The 26,120-nt window shown below is 39.6% G+C and overlaps 1 protein-coding gene across 3 annotated transcripts in view; it reads right to left on the bottom strand.

Moving 5' to 3' along the window:
* Positions 1-26,120, bottom strand: part of LOC132110002 (glutamate receptor 3) — a 143,667-nt gene that overhangs the window by 34,945 nt on the left and 82,602 nt on the right. For all 3 annotated transcript variants that reach the window (XR_009424574.1, XM_059516530.1, XM_059516529.1), the window contains exons 4-9: positions 22,474-22,661; positions 9,753-9,806; positions 9,083-9,244; positions 7,844-8,011; positions 7,503-7,607; positions 5,901-6,005 (exon numbers count right to left, since the gene is read on the bottom strand). Coding sequence is in view for 2 of the 3 variants with exons in the window: in XM_059516530.1 (XP_059372513.1) it covers positions 5,901-6,005; positions 7,503-7,607; positions 7,844-8,011; positions 9,083-9,244; positions 9,753-9,806; positions 22,474-22,661 (782 nt within the window). In the remaining variant the exon portion in view is untranslated. The remainder of the gene's footprint in view (positions 1-5,900; positions 6,006-7,502; positions 7,608-7,843; positions 8,012-9,082; positions 9,245-9,752; positions 9,807-22,473; positions 22,662-26,120) is intronic.

The following is a 26,120-nucleotide window of genomic DNA, read 5'->3' as shown; positions in this document are numbered from 1 at the left end:
AAACTACAGAGAATTTGCAAGAAACTCATGGCTTTGAGTGACTGTCTAGCTGTCTAGCTAGCTCAACGAACAGGAGTGGACACCCTTGATCTAACCTATGTCTTCAGGATTACCTGAAAATTGCAGCTAGGCAGGTTTGATCAGGGATGGAATTAAACTCTGTAGAACAGTGACCATCAAGGGGTGCGTTTCCCTGGACACCGTCGTTACCAATAGAGTTCAGTGGAACTAATGACCATAGTTATCTAACGATGAATTTGAGAAACACACCCCATTATTATTGTTTTGGGTCTGGGTCTTGGATCTTGGGTCTTGGTCTAGATCTGGGCTCTGGTATTAGTCTGGATCCATGTTTTTTAAGGGCCTTGGAATTAACATGCACAACACAATCACTTGCAATAAACGGTGTCCCGGTTTCGGAGAGGACGTTGGCGCACGTTTGGCTGCCACTTCTCCTGCCGTATTTTTAGTTGTTTATTATTTTATTAGTTTATTAATTTTAAACTCTTCTGAATAATTTTAAACTCTTCTGAGTCTTAACCTGCTGCTGGATTTCCATATATTTACCTTTACTGAGCCAGCGTTTTAAAGTGTTTCCCCCTGGTCTATCTGCTGCTGCTCACATCTGGTTGCCGTGATTCACCTGCACTGTCTCTGCCTGTTGCTGCTGTCTCCGTGTGGGATCAAACGAGTCACTGGAGTTGCGTCAAGTTCTCCGTGTGCAATGGCTGTGTAACAACTCTTGGATGTTATCATGCGACTTCATATGATCACCTGGATTATTTGCGATCTGATTTTATCAGGAACCAGCGTAAAGCAGTGGACCGTACTTCTGGACTTCACCATGCTGAGGTACTCTCTCTCTGATCTTTTGTCCCTGGGACACCATTACCGTCCAGATATCAGCGTCATACAAACTTTGCGTTCCATGCAGCTCCTCCGCCGGCCTAGTTATAATCATAGAGGGTCTCGTCAGAGTCGCTCTACTGCCGGTGCTGGAGTCACTGCACTTTGGTCTAACCGAAGGCGCTCGCTGCGTCGTACTTCGGGTTCCCGTGGAATCGGCCATAGTAACCTACGCTATCCAGAGGTTCTCTCTCAAAAACCCGCGGCGAATGTGTGCTGTAGCACTATGCGACTCGCTCACTTCAACACGAGGTCAATAAACAATAAAACGGCACTTATCACTGACACTATCCTTGACAGGAAAATTGATATTCTCTGTCTCAGTGAAACTTGGCATAAAGACAATGACTATCTTAATTTGAACATGTGTGCCCCATCTGGATATAAATATATTGACGTGCCTCGAGCTTCGGGTAAGGGTGGTGGCTTGGCTGCAATATTTGTATCTAATATATCAATTGATGTTATTGATGCTCCTACTGTTTCATCATTTGAATGTCTGGTTTTTAAAGTCAATGGTGCTTCACCTGTTCTTGTGCTGCTAATTTATCGTCCACCAAAACCTAATCCTTTATTTTTTTCTGAGTTTACTGAGTTGCTGACACTTCTTAGTCCACTCTGTCCGTCTATGGTCTTGACTGGCGATGTCAATTTCCATATTGATAATCCAAACTGTGGCAACACTGCTACCTTTTTGGACATTTTGGATGGTTTTGACTTTAAACAGCATGTTACTTTTCCGACCCATAGGCTGGGCCATATATTGGATGTGGTATGTTCTGCTGGTGTTGGTATCCAATCTCTGGATAGTATCGACATGAGTATAAGTGATCATAGACTTATTACTTTTGACATAAATGTTATGTCTTCACGATCTATTTTTGAGCGCACTATCAAATTCCGTAACATCAAGCACATGGACTTCACTCTTTTTTCGACTTTTGTCTCTGGGCTTCCCACTACTAACTCCGTGGAGCACTATAATTCCATGCTTTCCTCACTTTTGGATGAGTTCGCACCTGTGCGAGAACGGCTTGTTACTTTTAGGAAACCCTGTCCATGGTTTACCCCGGATTTACGTTTAATGAAAGCTGCCGGAAGACAATTAGAACGGCAGTACAAAAAATCTGGCCTGACGGTGCACAGGCTTCTTTACACTGAACAACAGTCTGCTTACCATTCTGCTTTGAATACTGCACGTAAGAGCTACTATTCAAGCATTATTGGTAACGCTGCAACAAATACTAAATCGCTGTTTAAGACTGTTGACAATCTTCTCAAACCGACTAAGGCCGTTGTTCATTCCTCTGTTGAACAGTGCAATAAGTTTCTTCATTATTTCACTGGTAAGGTTGAGGATATATATAGCACTTTAAATACCATCACTCCTCTTGAGCTAGTTAATATCCAGCCTTCAAACTTCCCAACTACTACCTTTTCAAACTTTGAAATGGTCGGAGATGATTTTATTATAAGTACAGTGAAGTCCATGAACTCTACAACCAGTATTTTAGATCCGGTTCCCTGCTCGGTCATCATGAACTGCCTTGCATCAATCTGCCCTTTTATGACTTCAATTGTGAACTTGTCATTGACCTCTGGAATTGTTCCTCCAGAACTAAAAATAGCTGCCATTACACCAGTCCCTAAGAAGAATGGTTGTGATGTATCTGATTTATCCAATTACAGGCCGATTTCTAACCTCCCATTCTTGGCTAAAGTTCTTGAGCGTGTTGTGGCTGTTCAGTTAAATAATCACCTAGCTCTTAACAGTCTCTTTGAACCTTTTCAATCTGGGTTCAGAAGAGGGCATAGTACTGAAACCGCTTTAATTAGGGTCATAAATGATCTTCTTATCACAGCGGATTCAGGTGCATACAGTATTTTGGTCTTGTTAGACCTCAGTGCTGCTTTTGACACTATATGTCACTCTCTTCTGCTTGACAGGCTGGAAAATTGGTTGGGTCTTTCTGGAGCTGTCCTCAATTGGTTTCGGTCTTATTTAACTAAACGTGCCCAGTTTGTTGGCTTGGGTAACTATAAATCAGATACCGTGCCTGTTCGACAGGGAGTTCCTCAGGGTTCAGTACTGGGTCCAATATTATTTAATATTTATATGCTTCCACTTGGGCAGATCATTAGGAAACATGGTCTTGGGTATCACTGCTATGCGGATGATACGCAGATTTACATCACCACTAGTCCTGATGTCCATTGCTCATTAATAGCTTTACGTGGTTGTTTAGCAGAGATCAGTAACTGGATGCATAACAACTTCCTGAAGCTGAATGGCTCCAAAACTGAACTGATGCGGATTGGTACAGTGGCAGCCACACGTAAGGCCGAGCAGATCAGTTTGATTGTTGATTCCTGCACGGTAATCCCCACTTCACAGGTGCGAAATCTTGGTGTCATTTTTGATTCACAATTATCATTTGAAGCACACATAAAACACATCTCTAAAACTGCATTTTTCCACCTGAGAAACATAGCTCGACTTAGACCTTTTCTCTCTTTTGCAGACACAGAAAGGCTTATACATGCCTTCATAACAACTAGGTTAGATTATTGTAATGCCTTGTTCTCTGGCCTTCCAGCTAAATCGTTGAGCAAGCTTCAGTATATACAAAATTCTGCCGCTCGTGTGCTCACTTGTACTTCTCCTCGTGAACACATTACACCGGTTCTTTCACAATTACACTGGCTTCCCGTAAATGCGAGAATTGATTTTAAAATTCATACTTTAACATACAAGGCACTTCATGGGACTGCACCTGAGTATCTTTGTGAACTCATCAGCCCTTATATTCCATCACGCTCTCTTCGCTCTACTAACTCTCTTTCACTTAACCAGCCATCATGCAAGCTAAAGACCAAGGGGGAAAGAGCCTTTTCATATAAAGCCCCTAAGCTATGGAATGTACTTCCTCTGCACGTCAGAAATGCACCAACGTTGGATGATTTTAAAAAGTTGATTAAGTCACATTTATTCAAGACTGTCTTTCTATAATGAATTGTTGTATTGCTTTTGGTGTTTTGTTTTACTTTATTTATTACTTTATTACTGTAGCGCTTTGGGTCTAAGAAAAGCGCATTACAAATAAAATGTATTATTAAGTAACCACGTGTTATTTATCACAAACATCACTGTAGCACTGAGTGGCTGCCATATGCATTCCCCATTAGCACCTCTGATGACTGGGTCATCTCTGGACTCTGTTTACCTATATTTAGCACTATCCTCTTGGGATCAAAGCACTGGAGATGGATGATATCAGGTGTAAATAGGGAATGAGATCATTAAGCAACATTGGAGACTATGTAGGTAGACAAAGTAGGTTTGATTCTGCTTCTCTCTCTCTCTCTCTCTCTCTCTCTCTCTCTCTCTTTCTCACACACACACACACACACACACACACACACACACACACACACACACACACACACACACACACACACACGGCCGTGGTGCAATATCCCAGGGGTCTGAAATGCACTGGCAGTTGAGGGTGAGAGGTGAGGTAGGCAAGAACGTATGAAGTGAGAAGGAATCCGATTCATGAAGTAAATGGCAGTGACTGCAGAAGAATCAATGTTTTGATTCTGTTCAGACACATTTCAAGCACGTTGCGTCTATTTGCGACAGAAGCCTTCATCATTCCAACAGAAAGAACATTGAACATACTGTAGCCTTGCTAAAAAGACCAGCTTATACCAGCATACATTTTGGTCTGGTTTATGCTGGGTTTTGATGGATAGGTGTCTACTGCTGTTTTGGTCTAGTTGTTGGACCATCACAACTAGCATAACCGTTTTAGTGATATTGGCTGATTTACAGGTTTAGGGAACACCAGTAGCATACCAGCGTGCCATGCTGGGGACCAGCATCCAAAAACACAATATATGGTCTTTTCAGTAGGGAAACAAACCAAAGCAAAACATTTAAAAAATAAAATAAAATAAAAAAACATTGTTAGGATCCAAACTCAAAAGCACTTTGTCGACAAACAGAATTGAACTTTGCGCAAGCTGGTTTTATCCTCCCTTTCGCCCCCCTATTTCAAACATTGCAGCAGAGGCTTGCTTTTTTAAGCACATCATTATTACCAAACAATATGGCTTCTCACAGAGAGAATGCATCCCATTAGAGTCAGAGACAATTAGGGTGCCAGTGGGTTAGCAATGGTTTGTTTGTTCTGTGCTGAATGTACCTCTCACCTCATCCTTTTGTGCAATTGTTTTCCTCCTGAATCCCTCTGATGGAATAACGGACAGCTGCTGGTTTAATTGCTCACATTCAAGTCATTTGAAAGACTGACCTTGGTTTTTGGTGAAACAAAACAATTACGAGCGATTGCTGTTTTACATGGGATGATGTCGTGAGCATTGATTTGAATTCCTCAGAAATGCGTGTTGGCCTTGCCAATTGGAGGCGGATGCTAAAGCTAATGTCATTAACGGCAGGAGATGAAGTGATATGTTAGCACTGAACAGTCCTCCGGTCAATGTAAAGTGGATCCGTGCAGGGGCCTCATACCTGGCCTCGCTCAAATACACTTTAACTTTGCCGGGGCAAACCATCGAACCCTTTGTTGTTGTGGTAAGCGTTAGCTTGCTGTTGTAGCTCATGTGTCATTGACCATTTACTTGATGAGTGGAAACAAGTCTTACCTAGATATACATTGTATGTCTACTTTGATGATGTCAATGTAAAACCATCATACCTAATGCCGTTATTGTGATGTCACTGCTACGACAGGCCACTGATATATGGAAAATCAAAATGCTTTGACACCCACACGGATACAGTTGAAACACTCATGCATCACGTTTCCTCGTGTTCGACTGTTTCAACGTGTAAAGAGTGGATGGAAAGCAACACAAAAGAAATGTACTTCTACCCGCCCAGGACAGAATGTATCAATCTAGGAGTCAACACCATGACCCTGATGGGCAGAATATGCGACACGTTTAAAATGTCATGGAGCGTGTACCATAATAGTAGTGACCACAATTGTTCGGTTTTCCACTGAGGAATCGTTGGTGTACTGCTGATCCATTATATTAACAAAGCGCTCAAACTCGTTCCAGTATCCGATCTGCAAAGGAAAAATATTTGCGTTATTATCAAACAGCAGACATTTTTACTGCATTAACGCTAACTAACAACCCCCCCCCCCCCCAGCCATTCTGTTCGGCTAAGGAGGCTGTTGTGGATGTGTACTCTCATAAGACTGTGTTCATTAAAAAAGTATTAGGTCTCCGTGCTGCGGCTGTTATTGCCTGGAGTTAAACGAAAAAAGGCAAATTCTTGGCTGACATTTGTTAAATATATATATTTAAAAAATGCGTATGGTGGAATTTTCAGGCATGCAGAAGCTGAAAGTTACTCTTGGATGTAATTCTGCTCAACAAAAACTAAACTTGGTTAGGTTTTAATGATTTACACATTCTGTTTTCACAAGAGTGCGCTGTATGTTTCCTCTTTGCTATATGTTGGAGTTGTTTAGCGGCTGAGTGACATGTGTCAGAACAGTTAGCAATAGCACTAGCCACTAGGGAATCATCGAGGTGACATTGCAGAGAGGTCCAACACAGTCTTGTACATCACTTCTGACAGCCACTGTCAATGCACTTCTCCTTACAGACACTGACCCCATCTAACCTTAGGCTAATCTACTCTCATCCGTGGCGATTGTTGCTGGAATGCTATGTTACAAAGGGCAGTTTCTATTAGCTCACAAGAAGACTGATGAATACTGGTTATGTTGATTCAAGCTGCTGTAAGTGGTAGGTAGTAAACTGTTTTAAATGGGGATGGCGGTTTTAAAGATGAATACAGTTTGATGAGCACAGTTTTATTTTCTGTGATATATTTCTTATTGAAATTAGAAGTTAAGACATATTAAAGGTCTTGTCCAGCTACTACTTTTTGCGACCTAGGAAAGATCCTATTCAAACATTGCACTATTGTGAATTCTTCCTTCCTTCCTTCATCCCTTCCTACCTATCTATCAACATCTCTTCAGTAACACTTACATACAGCAGACTTCACAGTTTTCTTTTCTATCTATATTCTGAAGGTTTTTACAGATGGTTTGCTCATATATCATTTGCTTGATTTATAGAACATTTTATTTCTATGGTGAAAATGTTTTTATTTTTCTGGCTGTTGTCAGTGTTTTTTTGATTTATGGAGTGATAAAAAGAGATCCAAAATCCTCTCTTTAAATACATTTAGCTCTTACACGGTAAGTACACAAAATGAAACAAGAATTCTGAGCCATGTATGCATATTAGTGCATTATTAAGTAGATAATGCTAAATTTACATAACTTTTAAACAAAATGTACTTTTGTTAATTAACTGGGGAGGTTTTTATTCAATTTACCTGATATGTCTTGACTTAATTGTTGCTACAGTAAGTCAATTGCAAGATGAGTCACCAGTATTGTTGGTCTATTTTCTCTATTGAGAATAACTATACATTTTAAATGTGAATGTACTGTATGTGTTTAAATGTATCCTGGTTTGGGTTCTTACACTGAATTTACAAAGCTCACCCAAAAAAATGGACAAATTTACTGATGACTTACTTTTCTTGGGCCCCCTGTTTTCATTTCGTAAACATCAATAGTGTAGTTTGATCTGCGGCCAAAGCTGTCAAACTGGATATTGCCAGTCATCCCTTGCACCTGGACCTGCCAGAAACAAAGAAACCAGCAAAATAACAATGATGTACTGTATGACATTTAAGAATAAACTCGTATGTGGTAGAGTAGAGCATATGAATCATACAGAGGCATAATTCATTTCAAAGTGCTCACTCTGACAATCTGAATTACACATTGAGAGATTACAAATGGTTATTCTCATTTTCATACAAGCTTAAGCAATCAGAATCTTGCATGAGCAAAAGAAAAGATAGATGTTTTACCATTTTGAGAGCTCGTTCAATGTCGATGCCTTGGCTCCAAGGGACCGCAGGGTTAGCCAGGCAATCGCCTGCACTGCCTCGCCTGGACACGTCTACTCGCTGGCGTCGTAGGTATCGGAATGCCTCCGCAATTACCAGGATAGCATCATAAGACAGTGCTGAAGTGTACTGTGCACAACAACCATTAAGCACCTCACATTAACAGTTATTTGTTAGAGCAGTGTAAAATAAGCAAACACATTATCTGTAAGTAAACATTTCGAAGAGGGTTAAAATAAGCTGCCCTCTTCCAGGTCTACAAGCGCATGTTGATGTACATAATGAAGGATAATTGTGATGTATTACTGCATGTAATCATAGCTGGCAAATGCAACAAAAGACTACACACTTCAGGGATGTAGCTTGTGCATTGTTTCTTGCTATGTAAAGAGTGTTAACAAGGTTTCTAATTACAGAGATATGTAAAATGTTTAGTTTATGTGAGACTCTACAGGGTTTTGCTGCTATTGTTGTTCATGGGTGTAACCTGTAATTACATCCCATTTCAACCAAGAAAAGAGAATGAGCTGGCATCTGCTAATTTGCCATGAGATGCGCTATTGTATTGTTTTGTATTTCTTCAAACGACTGTAGTGAGGAATGTAGCGACTAAAATATAACAAAGGTAACATCAAAGGAGATATTGTGCATTTACATTCTCAATTCAAAATGCTTTTTGATGCCTTCATTAAAATACTGTTTTGGAAAAGACTTGGACAATGGCTGCAACTGCGAAATTAATGAAAAAGAAAATGTTGTCTTTTAAAATAAGGAGACTATTGCGTGAAATATACTTAATTTTCATAGAAACAATGACACAGTGCAAAATATGTACTGGGCTTCTAAAAGCAAAATATAATTAAAATGTTCCCTTGGTTTTTTTTTTTGGACATTTTTACAACATTCTGGTGTTTTTAAACCTGCTTGCCAGTTTGACGAGAGTGTGATAATTTCTTACCCACCCATCCACTAACTAAAAGCTTAATTAAAACAGCATTTAAAATCAATTGATCTCATGATCATTGTTTAATTAGATGTCAATTAAGCCCCAGTTTTAATAGCACCTTGGACTGAATGTCAGTATATCGACTGTTGCAAGGAAGGAAAATAGAGAAAATGGGCAATGAAAGAAAAAGTCAAAGATCAGAAGAGGAAGAAGAGACACCAAAGATGGATGTATGTTTATAAGTAGTTTCAGACCTTCAGCGGAGTATTTCTAGCTTCAGGAAACTCTCTTTCATCTAGACGGTCCCATCTCTGGAGAAACTGTTGAACAACTGTGTTTTCAGGATTGATAATCTGGAAGCCACTAATGTTTGCTCCGCCGAGAAAGACCTTGTCCAAGCTGATGTTGGTAAAGCCCTGAGGAAAGAGATCATGGAAAAGAAGCAAGCTTAGCATCCATGAGATGTTGAAAATATAACAACCATCATGTGAAAATGGATTCAAAACAGTGTTTCTGCTTCAAAACCTAAAAGGGGAAAATCACTGGTGTTACTTGTGGTATATTGAAATTAGTGTTGTAATGGTAAATTGGTAGAACCATCAGAAAACCGATATTTATGATTCAAATATATTACTTTAGGATTAAAAAAAATGACACTTGTGTATAAAAAGTGTGTAGAAATATATAAAAGTATTTGTTACTTTTTACAGATTACACTTACACTCTCTTTTTTATTACATTTTGTTGAAAATCATATAAAACTGACAAAAAACAGTAATGTATACATATATTACACTTTGTTGCATGTTTTGTAGTGGATGAGTATCTTTTCATCTTCTTGAACATTGTTATTTGTCTTTGAATTGCCATTATTTCTGAAAATGTCTCTGATTTAGTTTAGAGTACAGAGGTGCTGAAACTTACCAGATTGGCAATAACATAATGGTAGCCCCGACTGTTCTTTCCGAGTGCCACAACCTACAGGAAAGAGAATCAATAACAGTTTACAATTCATGTAAGAAGAGCGCAGGGGCCTTATAACGTCCCTCAGGTGAGCTCCTCTCTCCATTTACACTGTCTTAACTGACAAAGGCGCTCAACACTGATGGATGTTTCCACATGCAGCGGCTGACAGTCTTTGATGTGGCTTGCTACTGTACGCTGGCCAACAGGAATACACATAGACAAACCTCTACATGTCTCTGACTTCCTACGCATGCACAAAGGGTGTCACTGCCCTGGTGCCGGTGACTGACCCGATCTGACCCTGCAACCTTCACCTCTCCCTTTCAACTGTGGCCATAAGTGAAGCGTACAGACGATGTTCACTTCATGGTCATAATTTTGCTGTTTATGATCCTGGGTGATGTGTCCTCATGATTCATTTAAACCCCAAGGTAAGTTCTAACATAAGACACATGTTTTGTGCAGGGTAAACACATATGCACTTAAAAGACAGATTTTTAAGTGATAGTAATGCTCACTTCCAAATTAATTTTATTCTATGTCACTATCAATGAAAATATCATTAGAGTTCTAGTGGAGTATAAGTAGATTGTTGGGTTAGGGTACTCTAATTAGGGTACTAATACTCTAATGGCTGCTAGCTGACATGAAATGACTTATACTCTAGGCAGTATGGTCCATGGAACCATGAAAATAATATGTTACCAAAAAGCTCTTTTTACAGATGTTTCTTGTTTGTTCTACTCATTCATTCTGTATTAGTAAGCTATGGCAACTTTTGTACAAATTAAAAATAATAATAACAATAATTTTGCCACCTTTTTTCCATCTATTAAAATTCAGGTGAAGAATGACTGCTTGTGAATGCTGGTCAATTTTGACAGCAGCAATACTGCAAATTCATATCATGCTATGAAATGGATATAATATAATAGTGTACCTGAACTGAAGATCATGAAGGAAAGTGCATGGAGAAAGCAGTAATGAGCAATGAGCAATAAGTTGAGCGATTGCACCATTCTAGACAGAACAACATGTTCACCCAAAAATGGACATCTTGTCACACCATTTACTAAACCCTCAATTCTTCGTAAAGGAGTAGATAGTGACTAGGCACTGTCAAGTCCAAAAGACAACAAAAAGCACCATAAACATAACAAATATTTATTTAACAGTCTAGGGTAATAGATTATTTTGATAGTCCACATTAAAGATTCGACTAACTATAAGTAACAGCAACTACATACCAAAAAGTAGACATTAAAGTTTTATGTATTAGTATACTGTCTGCTTAATATCTGCTCACAGTTTATTTTGATGCACCACCAACACACATTCAACTGACTAAGCATCTCTGCAAGTACTGTATGTCAATTTATTCTACCAACCCTAACCCTAAGGGTCTACTGATACTCTAATGAGAGTTGCAAATGTATTACAGTTCATTAGTTATTTGCTCATTCAGGACATTCAGTTAGTTTACATGTACAGGTAGTTGCAGGGTTATAGTTAATAGAATGCTTGAAGTGGAATTGAAATAATGTGTTACCCAGTGTGAGATAAATGGATTACAGCACACTAATTTGGAATACTTGCAGTACTTTTAGAGACCTTTTTTGTTCGCTCGACTTAATGATTTCTGATGTGAATATTCTTCAGTTAGAATATTCCATGTCCTTTCTTATTCCACAGAAAAGACAACCTCCTATAGATATGAACCAACATAAGGGTGAGATGATAATGACAGAATTTTTCATTTTTGGCCAACCTTTAACACTTCCCCAAAAACATAAAGGACTGTAATCTAATGATGCAGCCGTATCTTCTCTGATGCTCTTTTGCCATAATGCCCTTGACTTTTGGATCCACTGAAGGCTTTCGGAGCCAGTGAGGTTATCAGTCCTGTCCCACAAACAAATACTGCTACAGGCTCCTCACACCTGAGTGAGAACTGGCGGAAGAACAGAGATCACGATGAACTTCACAGCCTGCGGGCCAGCAGGACCACTCTACAACCTTGATGTGGACACAGCCAGGGTCTAATGACACGATTTCATTCAAAGGGTCCAGACCGAGACCTGACGCACACATGGCATAGAACACTAGCGCTAACAGAAGACATGATAGAATTAACATTTCATGTGAATCAGTCCTTGAAATAACCAGTGTTCTTTGATGTTAGGTGATTTTGCTTTTTTTTTTTTTTTTTTTTTTTTGCTTTTTTTTGTTCAAACAAACATACAAACAAAAAACAGCATAAGCTGGTCAAGTATGTTTTGAAGCAAGCCAACTGGTCCTGATCTGGTTAAAAATTGATCATTAGCTCAACAACAGTTGGGTATGTTGAGAAGATGCTGTCTTTTGTTTTTGTTTTTTCACTGCAAGGGCAAATAACATTGTATGGACATACTATAGAGATGCCATAGTTATTGTTTACAACTGCTCATGAAGCCTCAGAAGACAAAACCTAAATATGGTAATAGCGATAACATTTCAAACACACACTTTAAAGGTTTGACCAATCACAACAGACTGGGCTGGAGCAGACAGAGTTGGGTGTTTATAGAGACAGGAGCTAAAACAAGAGTGTTACAGGCAGTGGGTGAAAAGAAATGCTGCTGCAGTGTATAGAATTACAAAAATAAAGTCCTTTCTGATCTGTAAATCATCTAAATGTATTCTAGCCCAAATATAAAATTATGAACTTGTAATTGAACATAATATGAGCACTTTAAATGACAATATTCAACAACTGTAACATTTCACAGCAGCAGATTACTGAAATCCCAGCATCTAACATAGACAGATGAAGGTGGGCTGATTTCTGAGAGGCATTATGGGGCTGGATTACAGTTAATGTGAAGTAAATACCCGAGGATTCCTGTGTTCACTTTGTAATCTTCCTCCCCCCGCTGGTACATTGATCCCACCTCTAGCTCTGTCACCTTTGTGTTGGCCAGCCAGAAAGAGATTTGGTGTCCTTGAGGGTAGTTTTCACCCCGTCGTGACGGGCAAAGACAGACCAGAGTGACCCTGTGCTCGCCCACAGACATAACCTATTCACACGGGTCTGACAGAGAGAGCCCAGCACATGAGCCCAAGTGAAAGCAATCACAAAGCATTCAGTCCAGAGGTTCAATAAAACCAAACATCAGACTGCTGGGTCATTACAGCTCAGGCGTGACCTTTAGCTAAAACATGCAGAGCTGGGATTTGGACTTGAGAGCAATAACTGCAAAATCAGTTTGATTGTTTTAGGAAAATGATGTTAAATGGCATAGCAGGGACTATATAATTGCTCTTCCTTACAGTGAGTGGTTAGGGTTTCATTTCTTGGGGGCTGAAGTAGAAAATGATATTGGATAGTACCATAGAAGTAAACAAAACAGAATAATAAATAATAATTACAATAAAAAAAACTGGATTTGCATTTCCCAAAGGAAATATCTGTGCTTGCAAGGCAGCAAAAGAGTGTTCAAATGTTAGGTAAAATATAGTGTTCGAGAGAGAAATGGAGAGAGGCTGATAGTAACATGCTAAATTAATGACTAAAGTATGTAAGAAAGAAAAGATAAATCACAATAATTCAATATGTAAATTAATTTAAAAAAGGAAGACCAAAAGTCAAGTCAAGTCACCTTTATTTATATAGTGCTACTGTATATAAGGAACTGAAGAACATTAATTAGGAAAACAGTGTGTCAATAATACAAAATAACAGTCAAAGACAGTTCATCATTGAATTCAGTGATGTCATCATGCAGCTCAGTTCAGTTTAAATAGTATCCGTGCAATCATTTGCAATCAAAGTGTCCCCAACTAAGCAAGCCAGAGACGACAACGGCAAGAAACCAAAACTCCATCGGTGACAGAATGGAGAAAAAACCTTGGGAGAAACCAGGCTCAGTTGGGGGGCCAGTTCTCCTCTGACCAGACGAAACCAGCAGTTAAATTCCAGGCTGCAGCAAAGTCAGATTATGCAGAAGAATCATCTCTTTCCCGTGATATTGTCCCAGTGCTCGTCTGAGACAAGGTCTTTACAGGGGATCTGTATCTGGGGCTCATCTAGTTGTCCTGGTCTCCTCTAATTAAAAATTAGTACGTATCCAGACCAGATGGTGGATCAGCACCTAGAAAGGACCTCTTCCAGGGCTGTAGAGGTCCTTTCTAGGTGCTGATCCAGAATAAGAGAGAAACAGACTAATATTATCGTAGATGCCATTCTTTTAACGATGTAACAAGTACATCAGGTGTTATGGGAACTGTTCCCGGTTCCGGTTTACCTAATTAATGCAGACTTAAAATATATCGGATTTGGATATAAGAAGTGTATTAATGTGTAAACCAGGTTAAAGAGATGGGTCTTTAATCTAGATTTGAACTGCAAGAGTGTGTCTGCCTCCCAAACAATGTTAGGTAGGTTATTCCAGAATTTAGGCGCTAAATAGGAGAAGGATCTGCCGCCCGCAGTTGTCTTTGATATTCTAGGTATTATCAAGTTGCCAGAGAATGCAGCAGACATGGGTGATTATAATGTAACAAGAGCTTGTTCAAATACTGAGGTGATAAACCGTTCTGGACTTTGTAAGTAATAAGCAAGATTTTAAAATCTATATGATGTTTATTAGGGAGCCAGTGCAGTGTTGTCAGAACCAAACTAATATGGTCATACTTCCTGGTTCTAGTAAGAACTATAGCTGCTACATTTTGGACTAGCTGGAGTTTGTTTATTAAGCATGCAGAACAACCACCCAATAAAGCATTACAATAATCTAACCTTGAGGTCATAGACGCATGGATTAAGATTTCTGCATTTGACATTGAGAGCATAGGTCGTAATTTAAGATATATTTTTGAGATGGAAAAATGCAGTTTTACAAATGCTAGAAACATGGCTTTCTAAGGAAAGATTAGCAAATACTTTGCAAATACTGCAATGACATCATCTGTGTTTATTAGAATTTGAATGCTCCACATTCTATGCAGCATGTAATGTAATTTAGAGAGATTTACAAACTTTATAGGAAACAATTTTTTTGTTATTATTTTGTATTACACTCATCATTTAGTAGCAATATTTTGCTGTACTTTAGTATATCAAAAATAGTGACTTTTTTATGTAATTGTACAATTTTACTGATTTCTAAAAAAAAAGACTCTATAATTTTGATTCCATGTGTGTCTTGTTCTTCCATAATTATCCTGTGTTTAAAAGCATCAGTCATTTCAGTTTGTGTTTGTCGGTTCTGAACATCTTTCCATGAGTTCCTTTATCTCCTACATTCCCCTTGTTATTGGATTATTTAAGACAGTGATATTCAAGAACACTGTTTCCTTGTGTTATGCTGTCCTAAGTGAATTGTGACAGAAGAACTGACCTAAATACAGTTTATTGTGTTTCCCCTCTGTTTTGTTTTAGATTTCTTTTTGCCACCTTTTTGAGAAATGGATCTCCGTTCCACGGGCTGAACGCCAGTTCCTCTCCTGAACCAAAGCTCAGCCCCCCATGTCCCCGCGGCACAGAGCATAAGCCCAAGCCCACCGATGCTGGAGAGCCATTTCATAGAGCGATCCATGAGCCAGAACAAAGTCAAGCGACTGAGCAGAGGATCGCCCCAGAAGTTGAGCTCAACCCATCAGACCAGGTGCAAGACCCGGCTACAGAGCCCACCATGAGGAAGAAAGCCGCGGATGGTGTGAGCAGTGTGAGTGGCATCTCTGCTGGTCCCGTCCAGCCCTCCTTCGTCCTTGGTTCCCTCGTTCAGCCATGAGGGGGCTTTTGATCCTTCAGTGCCCACTCCTCAAAAGTGCCCTCCAGTGCCTTTGAAAATGCCTGGCCTCCCACCCAGCAGCCCACCATCATTGGTTTGTCCTCTACCAGTGTCGCTGGGGTTGGAGTATCCCTCACCTTCGCCTCCAGCCTCCGGGGCCTGGACTCTGCCTCGGCCCGTAGACCCAGTGGCTCCACCTTGGCCCCTAGCTCGCTCACCTCCACCGTCACCTGTCAATCCATCAGCTCCACCAGACTCCCTCATCCCTCCAGCCCCGCCTTGGTCGGGCATCAACCCAATACTGCCATTGGACTCCTCTCCTCTGGCTGTGCCACATCACTCCATATCACCGGCTCTGTTGGGCTCCTTCCTCCTGCTAGATCCACCTTGGTCCTCGGTTGCTCTGGCTTTGTTGTGCCTTGGGCTCCTCCTCCACCTGCTCCGCCGTCATTGGTCGACCCCCTGGAGTCTGCGGCCATCCCTCCTCCATGGCTCCTCCCACCATGGGCTCCACCGTGGGCAGCTGTTATGGCTGTGGCCTTGGTCCTGCTGTCCTTCTCCTGTTTCGGGTCCCTCCTATCGCCTCCCTGGCTCCTCCCTCCTTTGTCCCCTCTGGTCTCTGTCTGCCGGCCTCCTCCTTGGTTTCCATTTTCCTCCTGAGCCTCCTCCCTAGTTCCCACCCATTCTCCTCCCCATGTTGTTTCTATTGTGCGGGTACACACTTTTAGGAGGGGGAGTTATGTCAGGGATATGGACCTGCCTGTGTGTGTTTTTGCTCCCTGTGACCAAGTTTCTTCCTCATGTTGATTGTGTTAGGGTTAGGTATTTGATTCCAGGTGTGTCCCAATAATCACATGTTTATAAGCCCCAAAGACAATATCACAATATTCTTGCCGTCCTTAGTGAATTGTAACAATGCTATATCTGAAGAAGAAAAAATAAATAAAAATAAATAAATTATCACATACCCAAGGCTACAAAACAAATTTCAAATGAAGTCTGTATATTATGCAGTTGACGCTAAATTAATTATGGAACATTGTGGAGAAGAATAATAAAAAAAGAGAATATTCACTGCAGTGTTGCACTGTAACTAAACAACTAACAATGCATAGGAAAAAAAACAATGTATAAGAACAATTAAAAAATATTGTTCTGAATGCAAAAACAGAAGTGGGTTTAACCCGTCATGTGCAGGCCTTATCTTCACTCACAGCATGAGTGCAGCTCGGGTAACAAAAAAGCTGCAGCATCATCAATTCATCCTCCAACACTTACCTCATGGCACGACCAATCAATAAGCGTTCTTCAAAACTCATTGAGGGCTGAGGCTGGGGGAGGACAAATTGCCCCAAACGCTTTCCAAAAGCTCTCTAGAACACTCAGTTATCTTCATTTTCGCTCCCTCAGGCTAGCTTTTATGTGGGCAGGCCAGAAGCTCGAGTGATCCCAGGGGGATACATTCTAATTAACTGGCAGAGGCATCTGTACCTCTCCTGTCCTCTCAGCTGCTTTGAATTCAAACCTCTGTGAGCTGAGCAGGTCTGGCTCTTTTCCAAAAGACAAACTAAATACACTAGCCTATGCAATTGGATTTGAATTCAGGTATAACTTGTCTGAAACATTAGACACCGTTAAATTTTTTTCTTACTCAAATCACCATTGGAACATCGGACTGATCCAATGCAAAGCATAATCCAAAATACATTTAAGTGGTTTACTAAAAAGCCACATGTACAGTAAAACCTCCCAAACCATAATGATTTAAATCCGTTATACCATCAATAAAATGAATATGCATACACTGCTATCCCAGTAAATATCAGTAAGAATATCATAGAAATGCATGAAGTTTGAATGATCTAAATACAATTATTCTTTTTTCAAAATAAAAATGTTTTTAGCAAAGTACATTTTTCCATAATTAGATATTTGTTTGAGGATGAGTCCATCGAGCATCACTGCAACCCTACATAGAATGGATGGATAGAAATGTTTTATGTGAGCTTGCAGGGGAAAAAAGATTCAGGTTTAATCTAAGAAAGTAAGATGATGTTGACCTGAAGTATTTGGTGGGAGAAAAAAAAGAAGGAATTGACACAATGAGAGGCAGAAGTATTGATAGCGGTTACCAACCACCACTGTTTTCATAGTAGAAAGCCCTCTGAGGTAATAATTGTTGATAGTTTAAAATACATATACTTTAAGAAGAACAGTCTTAAAAGTGGACCATTAGCACTAATGGCTGCCTTTTCAACACCAATCTGGCTTTTCATCTAAGACATATGCTTAAAAATCCACCCAAAACAGCTGTGACCCATCTAAAATCATAAAGTTCCCATTTTAACAATCTCTCCATATCCACGCTTTCCTGTAAAAGTTTGTAGAGTGAGATCTTCAGCTGAAAAATCAGTCCTGCTCTGGGGTCTCTGATCATTGCCCACCCCCAGTTGACCTGAAAGATGACCGAGCCAATGGATTCTGTTTTTTGTTAAACTCAGCAACATCACTATGGTGACCATCTGTCTGATTTTATGTTGCACAAAAAAATGTGTTCACCTACTAGAACAGCCTTGAGCCAGATTCCCATTTGTCCTGTCACTCTTTTATATTTTAACCATGGTTATATTATTAATAAATAAGTGCATGCATTTTAAAATATGCTACATTTAAAGTAATATTAAGTGACTTATATTTGGACAAATTTTCAGTATGATTGTTTAGAAAAATACAGTGACCTATTATTTTTTTTCTACAGTTATTAATGAGATTTTTGACATTTTTAGTCTTGGAAGTTTTTGATGAGAAATGACAATGGCCATGTTTTTATTACTTTGGTACAGGTACGTATTGCGGCAGTTCAGACTTCAAATGTCCAATGAGTGTCACTAAAATGTCAATGCTTTGTCTTGTTGAAAATACCAATACCCCCTACACCAAACCCAACCTTAAACCTACCCATAAGTGTTTACGATAGAAGCTTACAAATCAAATATGTAAAAAAAATATGTTAAAAACGTATTTGCTTGTGCAACCGTGTTTTGTTAACATGAGTTTGAGCTGTTTTGTTTAACAGTAGTTTCAAGTCATAAACATGCATTTTCAATGAGCCTGGGGAGGCAAAAGTCTAATAATATTTTCATCTAAAGAAAATAGATATATAAATAGACTTCATGTGTCCTTTTACATTTACAGCAACTGCCAAGATGCTACAGGGTCATTTCTTTCTTAATGTTTATACAGTTGTCCTTCGTCATGTCTAAGCTCAATGTACATGATGTTCTGTGTTATATTTGTTCTTCCCATATTCATGTCTCTGTGGTTGAAGAAATAATTATAGCTGGTTAATTCAGCAGCTGCAACTTGAGTGTATTTGACTATCAAAACTAGAAAAAAGAGTGTGTGGATTACTGTTAGTGTATTTTTAATTAGGATTTCGGATTACCCTCTTTACTGTGTTGACTACTGGATGTTCCTGAATCCTGTTTCATTCCGTCTCACTCTGTTTGCCTCCTGCGGTACAACTCGAACCCCCTAATCCCATTAGATTGTTAAAGTGACACGTTAAACACTCTCCAGAGCCTGTGAGCTTTTAAGAGATTTTAAGGCCACAGTCTTTAGGATTTACCTCAGATGACTCGAGCATTGTTTTATTTTGAGTCATACTTTTTTTCAGCCTGCTTCTGTTTGCACGGCTAAAGGGATTGCTCTCTTAAAAATGAATTCTATCATGCCATGATGGTGAGAAAATTATTTTGCATGAACTTTCCCTTTAAGTTTGATATTAGCCATTATAAACTGACCTTCATGCAACATTCAACACTGAAACATGTCTTTTTGAAACAAGGTTGGCACAAAACCATTTCTTAATGAGGAGTCATGTATGATGATGATGTTTTTGTACATTTTAATGTCTGATTTATTACAAGTCAGACCAAAACTGCATAGATTTTGCATGCATGATTTTGTTATATATATATATATATTTATATATATATATATATATATATATATATATATATATATATATATATATATATACAATGTTGTAAATTAATAATATTGGAGCAAATTTGACTAGAAAATACAATTTATTAATTAAAGTTTTTACCAGATAAAGCTTTTCATTTGAAATTTGTTTCATTGACTGTACCAATGATTATAGGACATTCACAAAAAAAAATAAAATAAAAATAAAAATGAGGTCAATGAGTGGGAATAAGTGACAGACTAATGTATTTACTAAAACATTTACTTGAATACTGGGCAATTCCAGCTCATTGCTGATAACCGTTCCCCATTGATCAAATATCAGAATTTATGACGGCTAAGCTACAGATAATGCATAGGTATTTTATTTTAACAATTTTGTTGAATGAACCTTTTCTATAAATTTAGAAATATATTTGTATTTTATTGTATGTACTTTAAGGTTTTTTTAATTATATTCTGTTATATTTTATTATGATTTTGTATATTTATTTCCCATTTGGCCATTTATTGTATATGGATTTTTGCCAGGCATATCACCTCATTGCACAGACTGAATGAATTCAAAGGTACATCTCCATCTCTGAAGGGACCTATTCTTTATTCTTCTTGGTGGCAGATCTAGCAAGGCTTCAGTGAAGCACAGGCTCTCAACGCATTTTAATATTTTTCCTCTTATACTCCAGACACATCCTGGATCTCTAGTTAGTGCTGCACATTGTATCTCAGAGTTAGTCCCATATGTCATTTATTCATCCCACCATATCCCCTAAATTAAGATGGACAGGTTGATGTCTTTAACTTCAGCGCAGAAAGCCCAGGTTGAGCCAATGCCCCAACAAAAACACTCATCAAACAATACGCACATTCATATGCAGTCATTACAGAGACACATCCAAATCCTCTTGGCGACTGCATCAAATCCTTCATAAAGCAGATATTGGCATTTTGTACCATTTTACTGCGCTATTTACCATATTCACACATGACACTTGAAATGTCACTCTGCTTCTGACAGGCCGTTATGCTCTCACAGAGTAATATGACACATCTCGAGTGTTAAACCCCAGATCACAAGCTAGTTTTCCTCTTGAAAAGGCACAAACCCCTCTGCACTCCCAATGCAAGGGCACTTGCTTATAAATTATTGCGATGGGTTGACATACTCAGTATAGCAGGGCAGTAAAAGCTGTCACCATTGCTCTTCGTGAAGCTTAACTCAGCTGTTGAAACCCTCTGGAGGCTGGCTCCCATTCGCAGTTTGTGCTGGAGATCACAAAATGCAGATGGATTATGGTGAGCAGAACTCTATAGCGCGGTTCTCCTGTCTTGCTGCAGGTCTCTGAAGGGCCGCAGTCCAGAAACTTATCTCGGCTATCAGTGTCAGCAGGGCCGGGGAGATTAGTTCAGTTAGATCCAGTTTAGCCAATACATGATGAGGTCGGAAAAGGGATTAAAAACATGTGTTCCCAAGGGCAATAACATAAGATTCCTGCTGTAATTTTCCTAATTCCTCTCCTGCCTGCTCGTTTTCACCCTTAAACTGCTGTAACATTTAGGAAAGGTACCGCCAGAGGCAAAGACAAGGTACAAATATTTCACTGACTTATTGAAGAGACATAGATTTAGTTTTAGGGGCCAAATTGTGAATAAATTGTGAGGGTTTCATGGATTTTTGTAGGCCAAAATCAAGCAATGAGCATTTTAACACTGAAATCGAGTCAAGGTCTGTAGTGAACACAAGCTCAAGATATTTTCATGTTTGAATCGACATGGCAATTTATGTAAGGATGTTTGGTCACACTTTAGTTTGGGAACAAGTTCTTACTATTAACTATTAACTAATTACTGATACTGATACTAATATGTGCTTTATAAGCACTAGTAAACAGCCGACATGCTAGTAATATTCATACTAATAAACAACTAGTGAGAACTGGTACTTAAATTAAAGTTTGCTTGTGTTTTATGGATCAGGACCAGTGAGATTTTAATTCAGTAAAAAAAAAAAAAAAAAACAAACAAACAAAAAAAACATCTCATCTTATCATTTACTCACTTTCAAGTTGTTCCAATTTTATGGAAGTCAATAGGGACTAGCAACAGTTTGGTTACTCACATTTTTTCTAAATGTCTTCTCATATTTTATTTTAGTACTTTTTAAAATAATATTTTGCAATACACTTTTACACTAACATCAATACAAGCATATGCTGTAAAGTTATGATTCATCTCAAAGCTGGCTGTTGTGGTTTGAGGCTTAGAGCTTTATTGAAAGATTTTCTGAAATCACTATGGAGAAAATGAATGGGGAAATAATCTCAAGAACCCAGGCTGCAGAAAAAAACTGGTAGTTACTGTTGCACTCTATTGATTTGTAGCAGTCTTTAAAAAAATCTACAGCAATGACAAAATAATTTGCCAGAGTAATGCTGGCCGTGATAAATTAATGCTTAATATATATTATGGATCAAAATTAAACGTAGAACAGATTCAAAAAAGCAAGCAGAACAAAAGATTCAATGAGGAGGTATTGTGCTACTGGAGCTAATACATTTAAATTAGTGCTAACGAGCACATTCCAGTTCAGGGGCTGATTACCCTTCACAGACAGATATCAAAGAGCCGCTGCGATCTATTAGAGACCAGAAAGAAGAAGACAATTGTGCTCAAATATCTGCTCACCCATTCAGTTTAATTGTACACTCACAGAACCCATCTACAACTCTGTCAGGTCATCCATGTGGAAACGACACGGTAGACTGATGGACTTCGGGAATATGAATAAATCAGGGACTGGATTCTTGCTAAACGAACAAGTCTTCAGATGCAGGGCATTATGGGTAGGGAAGGGACATCAAACCAGCCAGACTGCCAGAAAAGCTAAAAAACAGGCAGGGGGTAAACGCAGACTTTACCTGCTCCAAGATGACATTGATTCTGTCCACTTCACAGTCGATGAGGTAGCGCTTCTCCTGTCTCCTGTCCATTTCTTCAATGATGCGCCGGAACTCCTGGGGGTCCGTGATGCTGCCCACCGAGCGCGCTGTAACTTGCCAGTTATTTGCCACCGCAGCCTCCATAATGGCTTGAAGAATGGAAAATCCTGACAGGAAAACAATCATTTTTGCGTTAGCTCACACTCCAGAGCTTCATAGGTGTTGACATGCTGTCACATAAAATATATCCAGTGTGCGTGTTCAATTTTCCACAAATGAAGTATTATGTATATGCACAAAGAGTATTAATGTGACTTTGTCATTTTGGATTAGATCTCTAGGTTGAAAAACAACTGTGCAAATTAAAACACATCTGCAATGCACCTTGAGGTGAATATAAAACAGATAGCATCATACCAGATGCTGATTGGTCGATACAGAATTCCGGCCATGTTGAAATATTCATACAGTAACATCTATGAAATGAAAACTAAAAAGAGTAACATCTAAATTATTTGGTTTAAAAAATGTCCTAATTATTAATAAATTAATACATAATGCTGAAGTAAACATACTGTAATATGTTCATTCACACAAACAAAACAAATCTTTATAAGTTAGATTAGGTAGAAGTAGCTCATTAATTGCATTATAAAAATCATATATATAGAGGAAATTACTGATTAGAAGAAGTTTGTTTACTAAAAAAATATTTTAAAATGTGTCCTTAAATAATAAATGAATAAAATTGTTGTATTAAATGTTGTTGGTATTTTTAATATGCATAATCATTACAATTTAAAAACATCATTCAGATATGAAAGATCATGTAGAATAGCTCCCCTGGATTTTTTAAATAAATCATATTCAAATTTCCTCCATAATAAGCAGTGAGTTGATAGACTGAAAGGTCTAATTTGGTTTGCACGTGATTTGCTAAAAGGATTAACTTAGTTCCTGTATAATGACCAGAAATCATAGAACATATTCATGAGTGGCAACAATATTAATCAAATGTACCTTGTATGCCAAATGTAATATAAATATGTATATAAATTTTTTTTGTGTGTGTGTGTGTATGTGTCATGGTTGTTGCAAAGACCCACTGTACTTTTGAGCAGAACATTCTGACAGTGTTTTTTTCCAGATATAAACATGCATTTAAAAAATGCAGATTTTTAAAGGTGATAGCCAGAGTAATTCACTGCGGATTATGCAAATGCATTCATTCAGGGCCGAGATCACGTGCCACCGCCCCTCGAAAGCCTTATCACAGGTGGTGAACACAGGCACGAATGCAACAAAGTCAACATTTTTGGGCAACTCGTCTGTACTGCAGATTGCTTGAACTTCTCTTTGCACTTCCTCTATTCAGGCTTTGCACGGCTCAATTGCTCTGCCCGGCCCAGGTGCCATGAAAAGCCTTGTGTCTGCTCTCCCAGCATGCAGCTGCCATCACACTTCTCCCCACCCCATTAAATGACTTTTCTGAAAAACGCTGCGCAAATGGTTTAAATTTTTTTTTAAATAAAATCTGCACTATACGACCCGTCTACACCAGAAGAGCGTGACGTGTCAGCCATCACAGGATGGCTCCGAATGAATGGATGTGATGTTCAGCACGTCTGGCTTCCTCATCCGCACAATGTGTCCAGTTCATAATATATGAGGTGCTGTATGCATGTTTGCTCAGAGCAATCTCCAGATAGAGCTACTTTTTCTGTAAATTGATGTTGAATTAAAAAATAAGAATTATGGTTTGTGATGCACAATATTTGCATGCACTCCCTAGCACTCTGATGGGAGAATGAACTTGAGAAATGGGTTCTCAGCATTTATTTATTTTATTTTTTTACCTGTACACTATGGTAGGGAGTACTCAGTTCAGTTTAATTAATTTACAGTCAACATGATGTATGTCTATGGAAGAGACTTTAATATAAACTAAAATGGTCTTATGGCTGTGTATAATCGTGATTTTTTCACTCAGTCTTAAAGCCATGAGTATGTCTGTGAAGATTCTGCTATCCAGAATATTCTAGACACATATTTCAAGCCATGGACCATAACATAATGCTCACATATATATGGTAGCATTTTCATTTAAAAAATGTATTAATGCCATTTACTGTAATTTATTTATTGATATTATTTACGGGTAAAATCTATGGCGGTCAATTGGATAAAATAATTGTGATTGATATCCCATATATGGACAGCAAAATCCACGAGCTTCTCACCCTATCTCTAAGGGAGCGCCCAGTCATCCTACGGAGAAAGCTCATTTTGGCCGCCTGTATTCGGGATACAGGCGAGAGCTTTGCCTTACAGCTCAGCTCCTTCTTCACCACGACAGACCAGTACAGCGACCGCATTACTGAAGAAGCTGCACCGATCCGTCTGTCAATCTCCCGTTTCATCCTTCCCTCACTTGTGAACAAGACCCCAAGATACCTGAACTCCTCCACTTGAGGCAGGAACTCTCCACCAACCTGAAGTGGGCAATCCACCCTTTTCCGACTGAGAACCATGGCCTCGGACTTGGAGGTGCTGATTCTCATCCCAGCCACTTCACACTCGGCTGCAAACTGTCCCAGTGCACGCTGAAGGTCCTGGTCTGAGGAGGCCAACACGACAACATCATCTGCAAAAAGCAGCGACAAAATCGTATTGTCCCCAAACCAGACACTCTCCGGCCCTTGGCTGTGCCTAGAAATTCTGTCCATAAAAATTATGAACAGAACTGGTGACAAAGGGCAGCCCTGCCCGAGTCCAACATGCACCGGGAACAGGTCTGACTTACTGCCGGCAATGCGAACCAAGCTCTTGCTCCAGTCGTACAGGGACCAAACAGCCCTAAGTGGGGGGCTTCCGACCCCATACTTCCAGAGCACCCTCCACAGGATGCCGCGAGGAACACGGTCGAATGCCTTCTCCAAATCCACAAAACACATGTGGACTGGTTGGGCAAACTCCCATGAACCCTCCAGCACCCTGGAAAGGGTATAGAGCTGGTTAAGTGTTCTACGACCAGGACGAAAACCACACTGTTCCTCCTGAATCCGAGGGTCCACTATCGGCCGAATTCTCCTCTCCAGTACCCTGGCATAGATTTTCCCGGGGAGGCTGAGAAGTGTGATCCCCTATAGTTGGAACACACTCTCCGGTCTCCCTTCTTGAAAAGAGGGACCACCACCCCAGTCTGCCAGTCCAGAACTGTCCCCAACTGCCATGCGATGTTGCAGAGGCGTGTCAGCCAAGACAGCCCCACAACATCCAGAGACTTGAGGTACTCAGGGCGGATCTCATCCACCCATGTTGCCTTGCCACCGAGGAGCTTTTTAACTACCTCGATGACTTCAGCCCGGGTGATGGACGAGTCCTCCTCCGAGTCCCCAGCCACTGCTTCCTCAACGGAAGACAAGTCGGTGGGATTGAGGAGATCCTCGAAGTATTCCTTCCACCGCCCGACGATATCCCCAGTTGAGGTCAACAGGTGCCCATCTCCACTGTAAACAGTGTTGGTAGGGCACTGCTTCCCCCTCCTGAGGCGTCGAACGGTTTGCCAGAATCTCTTCGAGGCCAACCGATAGTCTTTCTCCATGGCCTCACCGAACTCCTCCCAG

Source organism: Carassius carassius, chromosome 29 (assembly GCF_963082965.1).
Source record: "Carassius carassius chromosome 29, fCarCar2.1, whole genome shotgun sequence".
NCBI classification, from domain to species: domain Eukaryota; kingdom Metazoa; phylum Chordata; class Actinopteri; order Cypriniformes; family Cyprinidae; genus Carassius; species Carassius carassius.
This window is presented reverse-complemented; position numbering and strand designations above follow the sequence as displayed.